The sequence below is a fragment of the Taudactylus pleione genome, unplaced genomic scaffold (assembly GCF_031769625.1).
Source record: "Taudactylus pleione unplaced genomic scaffold, aTauple2 ptg000887l, whole genome shotgun sequence".
Lineage (NCBI taxonomy): Eukaryota > Metazoa > Chordata > Amphibia > Anura > Myobatrachidae > Taudactylus > Taudactylus pleione.
This window is the reverse complement of record NW_028285288.1, coordinates 2,002,577-2,011,484: the sequence shown is the minus strand read 5'-3', so window position 1 is coordinate 2,011,484 and position 8,908 is coordinate 2,002,577. Positions and strand designations below refer to the sequence as shown.

The 8,908-nt window shown below is 50.4% G+C and overlaps 1 protein-coding gene across 2 annotated transcripts in view; it reads right to left on the bottom strand.

Annotated features, from left to right (window-relative positions):
- Positions 1–1,118: 1,118 nt before the first annotated feature.
- Positions 1,119–8,908, bottom strand: part of IFTAP (intraflagellar transport associated protein) — a 62,343-nt gene continuing 54,553 nt past the window's right edge. For both annotated transcript variants that reach the window (XM_088459032.1, XM_088459033.1), the window contains exons 5-6: positions 5,266–5,369; positions 1,119–2,374 (exon numbers count right to left, since the gene is read on the bottom strand). In XM_088459032.1, the coding sequence (XP_088315158.1) occupies positions 2,219–2,374; positions 5,266–5,369 (260 nt within the window). In that variant the 3' untranslated portion in view covers positions 1,119–2,218. The remainder of the gene's footprint in view (positions 2,375–5,265; positions 5,370–8,908) is intronic.

Sequence of the window (8,908 nt, the reverse complement as noted above, 5' to 3'; positions counted from 1 at the left end):
AACTTTGTCATAAATATTTTAAAAAATCATAATCTTAAAATCTAATTTTATTTTAATTAAAGTTGTAAGTAAATAAATACCACGTGTGGATAATAATAGATTTCATACAATCACATGTAAATGTCTGAACCAATTCAGAATGTGAACAGGAATAACAGAAAATTGAAGTTCTTTATAATGTGTCTATTCTAATCATGCAACAAGAGTCTGATAATGTCACAATGTGCCGACTAATCATTTATTCTTAATGTCATCACTTTAAAAAAAAAAAAAGTGATGACATAATTTCAGAATTGATTCTAAACTGTAAAAATGTATCCTGGTTTCCTCACTTAGCACATTACAGCTATCCAGTTACATTAGTTGGGGTCTGCAGACGCACAGAATAGCTCTACATGGTTCCTGCAGCGGCAGATTAGTGAAGTAGCCGGTATAGCCAGCAGTATAGCTAGCACTGTATAACTAATAAGCTGCCTCTATATGGTTCCTAGGGGTGTAGTAGGTATTACGCCGGCCGTTCAAATCCCGACAGCGGCAGCCCGGCAAGGGTGAAGATCCTGATCGTCCCTAAGGTAAGTATCGCTAACCTAATTCTACCCCCTAACCCTCCCTTAGGGGTGCCTAACCCTAACCTCCCCCCCAAGTGCCTAACCCAAATCCCCCCTTTAAGTGCCTAACCCTAACCACCCCCTTCCCCTAGCCTAAACCTAAGTCCCCCGGGGGCTGTGCCTAACCCTCACCTCCCCTTCCCCTAGCCTAAACCTAACCTCCCGGGGGGTGCCTAACCCTAAGTACCCCTGGGAGCCTTAAACCTTTTCGACGCCTGTCATTAGTACCACGCCGGGATTAGAGAGTCTGGAACCCAGAGGTCGTCATTTAGACCGTCGGCTTCCAGACTAAATCCCGTTCCTAGATGGATGCACTTTAAGAATAAAGATGGAGGCTATTTATGAATGCAAAATAAATAGAATTGCTGCTTCTCTTGTCTGCTGCATCACTGGACATCCCTAAGTCCCCACCTGCCATACACACACACATATTTTATTTATATCTACCTATATAGAATAGTATATTGGACCCGGCAAATGTATATTATGTAGAGTTGAAAAGTTGCGTTTATTCCAACGTTTCAGTCAAGCAAGACATTTTTCAAGGACAATGGCTCCAACAATCTCTGTATAATGACATTTCCTGCTGACTACGAGGCGGATACAGAACACATGTTGGCAGTAAACGCTGCCGCATTGTGTGCGCAGACCTGAATGCGTACTTTAGCCCATGTGCAGAGTTGCACACATCTTTGCGAGCGGACCATCCCTATCAGTGCCCTTGGTTTAATACTTGTCGTCATCCTTTCTGCAAAAGATACATCGGGAAACAGGCGCATGTACATTCCCTGCCAACTAACCATAGCCCACAATGTCACCAGCACGCCCTCACCGAATACCACCTACATGAGAACGCGCCGTTACAGCCCCGTTACGTTCCTTCCGACACAAAGCCATTTACGTTTTATCTGGGGACTGAAAATAGCTACAGTACTAATCAATATGTCCCAGATTGTACAGGAGTGACTGAGCACAGATCTAGGCCACTGACATTTGTACAGACGTGTCCTCGTACATCTGGCCTCCTCGTGCATTAAACAACCCTTATGTGTAAAGCGACGTGTAGTGTACGGAGGATAGATGTATGTGGACACATCTGTATGTGCACCTTGTAATACCACAACCATAGCATATAAACCGGACTGCGATAGTCCCTACTCAATAACTGAGCTGTGACTCGGTCGCTGCGTGGCGGTTGCCGTGTGCGCGTCGCTGACGACCTCAGGAGGCCGCAGTCCCGCTGGCATTTCCTTTACACAACACGTAGACGCCACGAAAACAAAAAAAACACTCCCCAAAGTGGGGAACGAGTCAAAACACGCAGCATGGGAGCAGCACTTTACAGAACATTGTCTCCACACCTGACAACCTGAATCGGAGGCGGATGCTAAGCGTCGCGGCAAGCTGAGCGTAAGCCAAGTACTAATTACATTATACGGTATGAACTCAATATGGTGTAAATCTCGCCGTCAATCTGTGGCTGGCTAATTACATTTAATCTGTTTTAGCAGCTTCATTTCAAAACACAGGCTGTGCGACGTGCGCCTTTATTCCTGTCATCTGTAAACAAGACTCGGCTGAATGAGGAGCGGAGACATGTAACGCTGCCGTCAGGTCCGTCCGGCGCTCTCCTCCTCTCCCCCCTGCCGGTGTCCCCTCGCTTTCAGGAAGTTCATCTCCGCCTCAGAGAGTTTAGGGGTCAGGAACACACGGTTGTAGTCAAAGCTTTGGTCCAGAGAGAAGGGCCGGATCTCATCGCCCAGGTGCTGTGAAGGGGGGAAGCGAGATTTAAGATCCACGACGAGAGAGGATGACTGGAAATGTAACACCAGTACGTACTGTGGGCCTGATTCAGAGCCGGACGCTATTTGCACTCGCTCGTTCAGAAAAAGGGGCCGGCTATTTAAATTGAGCTCGCTCTTTGCGGTCTGTTGACGCCTCTATGTCTGAGCGAGCGAACGAAATATGCACTCGCTATTTTGTAAAGACGCCCCCTGGCCGCTCGCATCCTACGTCATCTCCGCTATATATTTGATTAATCGAGTACATCGAAAGGCGTCTGAACTGCTCGCAGTGCTTGTGGTTGGATTTTCCTACCGCAATCATGCGAACAGTTCAGGCTAAAAGACAACCAAGTGACGTGACCGATGACGCTGCTTTGTTAATTATGCACTCCCTTAAAACGCCCGTTTTGACCTTTTGGCACGCCTGCGTTCGGATCTCCACTCCCCGTTTTCAACCACCTTCCCCTGTTACCACCCACAAACGCCTCATTCTGTCACTCAAATTAGCAGGCATTCGCTATTTTGCGAGCACACAATTTCCGACCGCAATGACTGGTTCGCGCATGCGTATTTACAACCCATTCGCATGCGCAGTTGTGCGAACATCGCTCGGAGCGAACGAGCGGCTCTGAATCAGGCCCTGTGTGAGTGCATGCAAGCAGCACGATTGTATATCTATTTAGCATTTACTACACTAAATAAAGTAACTTCTAGGACAAAATCATGAATAACTTATTACTGTTATTATTATTGATGTAGAACACACACAGGGCCTGATTCCTAGAGTTACACTAATGCTCTCTCACAGATCGCAGTTGCTAAAATACGCAGCATTTAAGTCAGCTCTGACCGGCCGCAAACACTGCGTCCTGACACGCAGCAGAGAGCTCTCATGCTGCGAAGATCGCAATGACTAATTTATCCACGCCCATGAAACGGAGTTTAAAAGCTCACGACAATCCTGCATTTGCTTAGCCACGCCCCCTGTTACCTCCCCCCAAATGCTGGCTACCCGTCCGTCACTCACTTTGCGAGTGAATCCTCTGTGTGAGCTTGATCGCCGTACAATCGCTGCACGTGCGTAATGGCTGACAATCGCCAGCCCCATATTCTGCGCTTTACAAACAATACCTCAGTCACTCGCATCGGTCCCTGCCACGGTGGATCTTACAACCAATAATTCCCCACCACATGGACACACATTTGGATTATTTTTTGGGGTCAGAAGCCAATTGCCCTACCGGTATGTTTTTGGAGTGTGTGAGGAAACCGGATCATCCAGAGGAATCCTATGCAAACATAGGGAGAACATGCAAACTCCACACAAACAGTCCATGACTGGGAGCAAACTCCACACAAACAGTCCATGACTGGGAGTTGAAGTCAAGACCTCTGTACTGTGAGGCAGTGATGCTTTGCGCTACACCAATCATGCTGCCCAATGGGTTGGGTATGAAATCCCAGCTGTCGGGAGGCCGCTGATCAGAATACAGACAGCCAGAATCTCGACACCCATAGGGAAGACAGGTAAACCTCCCTCCCTGGTGTCTAACCCTAGCTCCCCCCCTAGTGCCTAAGCCTAACCTCCCCCTTTCCCACACCCTAAACCTACCACCTCCTCCCCGGTGCCTAAACCTAACCTCCCCCTCCCCGCACCCTAATCCTAACCCTCCCTCTAGTGCCTAACTCTAACCACCTACCCTAACCCTAGCCTCCCCCTAACACCCCGATACTTACCTTCGGGATGCCAGCAGTTGGGATACTGGTGCCGAGATCCCGACCTGTCAGGATTTCGGGAACCATTATTCACACCGTCGGCATCCCGTACGCCGAGATGCCAACTACATTCCCTGCCCAATAATACTTCAGGCTCTGAAATATAGACCACTGGCACAGATGTTATAAAAGGAGGTACTGTAAGGTGCTTTCTAGTGCTGTGAATGAAGGACCCCACATCCCCTCCGGTTACCTGAAGCTATCATGACAATATCACTGGCACATACAACACAAGCGCATGTATTAAGCTGAAAGGATGGACACTGAATGGTTTAACGTCGAGGCGCCATTGGTCCCTTTATTTCGATGGCAGGAAACTGTCACAGGAAAACCACTGGGATGGCACAACTGCAGACATGTGATCACGACGAGCCAATCAGACAAGGAGGGACAGCTGACACGAAGGCGGAGCTAAGTGATATGCAGAAAGAAAGATGTTTCCGCGTCACCAGCGTACTTCAGCCATTGAAGACGGGAAAATGTTGTTTGTGTGGGAGAGGCCAGCAGCTCAGTACTATCCCACCGTCCCACATGACTCCATGACGGGATGTATGAATGTCAGCGAAACAACCCTATATAGTTATCCGCAGACGCGTTTCTTGTACTGCTGCGGAAGCCTGCTTACTAATGAGAACGCAGATCACCCAGCAGTCTGCATGTGGAACGCCGTCTCGCCCATTGCTCTTTCATCTCCAGCCTCAGTCGTCATCCTGCACCAACGCCATGCTGGCTGTAAACGATCCGCCTGACCCAGGCGTCCCCTCTACGTCCGCACGCTGCTGAAGCTGGCTTACACGACCGCGACACCCCCGAACCCGTGTGCGTCCACATGGTCGCCAGTGACCGCCCAGAAAGCATTTCACGTAAAGAGTGGTCCTATCAACTTGTCCATGCTCGTGATCCCCGTCCTGTGCATGTGCCTGATTCGGTGCATGTGCGGTCGCCGACTACTTTCTACCGTGTATGAGCGGTATGCTGAGATCCGCAAGATGCGTCCGCAAACCCACTCAGTCTGACTCAGAATCAGGCCCTGTACAGATAACTTGTTGTCACAGCGCATTTCCGGCACCTTAGGGGACATCAGCAAGTTACACTACCTCATCAGCCTCCGGCGTGGACTCTGCGTGGCTCTGTAAGCAGGTGCTTCTCATGATGGGTTTATTACCAACTGGCGCAGTTTCGGCCTCTCCTGGGAATAACACTGATGAGGATAAAAAGCCAAGTTAAAGGGGAACTGCATACTCAGATAATAAATACAACTTCACCAACTAGTTGACTTCCTGCCACAGTTACCAACAGTTCAGGCCCTACCACGGCATATTTACAGCATAGATGTGAGCATAGGTACAGTACTCGGGCCGGTGTCTGGGTTCTGGGCACCAGAGATGCCACCCCTCGGGTAATACAAACCCCCCTCTCCACCCAGCCTCGTACCTAGGGCTCGATTCAGACCCGCTCGCTAGATGCGTTCACTCGCACCCAGCGTATGCAAATCCGCCACACACCCAGCAAGGCAGGCGATTGCACGGCATAAGCACAATCCCAACAGTGTCTTGACGTGCGATTGCTTTGTGTATACAGACGCCCACCAGCCTGTCTTAAGACACCCACTTGTGCACATCATCTCCAGGAAGTGTATGCAACCATTGGTACATCGGGTACCATCGGAAGCGAACACAGTGCTTGAGGTTGACTATACCCTACCGCAAGCACTGCGATCACTTCAGTGTGAAATACAGCCAGGTGACGTGTACTATGACGCTGGCTGTTAATTATGCACGCCTCTGAAACGGCGTTAAGACGCTCAGGCACGCCTGCGTTCACACCTCCACTCCCCCGTTTTTATTAGCCAGCCCCTGTCACCACCCACAAATGGCTTCTCCTGTCACTCACTCCGCTGAACGGTCTGCGCGGCGAGCGGATGCTTCCAGATCTCTCGCACTGGTTCACGCACGCGCAGAAAGCAAAAATCGCCCCGCTACGAGCGAACGCTTCTTAGCGACTGGGTCTGAATCAGGTCCCTAGTATAGAGCTGGTGTGGTGAGGAGCATTACATGGTCTATTACTGGGACTGTGGCGCTTAGCTGTGACATCACAGCCAAGCGCCACACTCCCAGCCTATTACTAAAATGGAGGAGCCGGTAAGAAGTAACCGACTGTTTACCCTTCACGTTAGGAGCCAGCACTCAGTGTGGGGGCTCTGTGGTGATAATTAAGACACTGAATGAATGACATGAGATTAGGTCACCCGGGCACCCTAGCTTCACCTGGTGGTAGCGCCAACCCTGTAGTGACTCAAATATAAGGACCATTGACATTAGGTTGCTTAGTAATGTTTTGATCAATCTATGAAGCAAGACTACCTCTCTCTATTGTGCTAGGTATATTTACTAGTCTTCATTCTAGCACCCTGCACCGTCGCTCTCTCCTCTGGTGCTTCTAGCATACTCTGGTCCGTATCTCAAAAGTGGGTTGCATCAGCTGAGTGTGCTAGAAACACCAGAGGAGAGTGAGACACCCCTGGCAGGAAAGTGGAACTGCATCGGTTTGACAAGTGCAGGTTCTAGAATGGACTCATTACATTTGGTGGGGTTTCCTTGTAAATGCAGGGAACCCTCAGGGCCGGAATATTTTCTTCTGTTCTATTTGCAGAATAATCACTGTAATAAAGAAAAAAATTCACAAAAAACAAACAATCCTTCGCCCCGTATACCGATACTCCATCTGTCCTCCAATGATTCAGCAGTGGCCTAAAACTCCGAAGTAGCGCGGATCGCGCCCAAATTGAGGGACCAGACGGCGCTCACCTCAGGCCTGACGGGGACTATTTTTAAAGTCGAATTAAGCGACACAAACATGTTTGCGATCATCCCCAGTAGCAGCCACGAGAAGGGAGCAATCAGCCTCTGTTTACTGGGGGGGATGTGTCAGGGAGAGAACATCTCAGCTCTAAATTTAGCCTGTGTGACAGTGAATGAGAGTGTCTAATCTGCGGGCATCACTCTGCCTGGCAATGTTTAATCAAGCAGCTACTTCACAAGCAAATCGTATCTGACAGCGAGAATCGGGAGAGACAAAGATGCCCCGGGGGGGGAGACAGACTAAGGCAGGACGGCTGTGGGTCTCCCAGGGCAACGCGCTCATCGCTGCAGGAGAGTCCGGCTCAGTTGCTGCATCTGCAAAATGACCTCCCGTCATACTTATGAGAGTTTACACGGCTTCAGTCAGTCCCAGTTTTCTGCTAATAGTCCTGATTTTTGCTACTACTGTATAAAATCTTATGGACTGTGGGCCTGATTCAAAGATGTACGCTAATGTAATCGCATCTGCGATCTCGTACGCGCCGGATGTGCAACAATATGTAAATGTCACAGATGCCAGGATATGTATAGAGAGACGCCCACCAGTGCCAATGGAAAACTAAACAACGATGCACAAACACCCGGCCGCCATCACAGATCAACAGATAATCAGCCATCCGAGTAGCCCTATAGTCGTGCAGAACGGCCGCCTGAACTGAGACACTGGAAACACTTTATCTGCGTATGGGATGGCAGACACCGGCTACGACACGCCCTGAAAATGGCGGGGACACACATGCGGTTATTGTCGCCGTTCCCTGTTACCTTCACCAAACTGTCGATCGCTTTGTGAATGAAAAGTCGCTTCAAGAGACTACGGTAATGTACCTTGACGCACGCACGGTGTGACTTAGAAGCTGATAATCGCTGAACTGCGAACATCGGAATAGCGTACATCTCTGAATCATAGTGTTCGTGCTAGGTTGTTTTAGCGGGGCGCCGCGCCCTGCCCAATTTTAAAAGGGCAAAATGCGACCTTCCATTTTAGCGGTGCCCCGCTGAAACAGCCTGGCCTGAGCCTTCCACTGCGGAACGCGGGTTGGGAAAAGTTGCGGTGAACGATCACCGCCGGGTGAATAGACGACGTTCACATGCGCACGGCTTCTATTCACCGTAAGGGTAGAGCTTGGGGGAAGCCCAGAATCTCCGTAAGTGCTGGGCACACCCCCAAATGTGACAAAGGCATGTCTCAGGGAAACGCCCTCTCCTCGGCTGGCCACGCCCCAATAAGGGGCGTGCAGAGGGTCTGATTCACACCTGGTCGCAAGCGCTGAGCGCTCGCAACTGGGTCAATATATGCCCACTGGGCATGCGCACAATGGAGCTGGCTCCGTCGTGCGCATGCGCGAGACCCGGCTAGCGACGGGTGCTCCGTCGCTCCGGGTCTCGCACCAAAGGGGGCGAGCTGTTGATGGTGAGTGACAGCTCGCCCCGTTTGGTAGGCGTGGCCGAGGGGTGGCTTCACAAACGGAGGCGTTCCCAAGCGAACGCCTGCCATTTGTGGGCGGCCCCGCTGACATCACAAGTGGACGATAATGCATTCACGGTTGCAAATTTTTGTGGCATCCCATGCCTTTCCCTAGTGTACTCACGTGCACCAGACAGTGCAAGCCCTCAGACGCCCAACTTTCAATGCACGTTTTCAGTGCAAATCCGCCGGTGGACTCAAACCCTCCACGCATCACCGACACTTAGGACGCCCTATGGTTGGCACAGTGCCGCTTTCACTGATGTGCCCTAGACACTCCCATAACACGCCCGTGAGACAGCCTTTTCTGCGTTCACTTCATGCCGCCTCCCACTCACTGTCCAGGGATGCCCATGGCATAGGACACCTGCTGCTGCATTTGCAACCCCAGCGTCGCAGTGCTGGGATCAC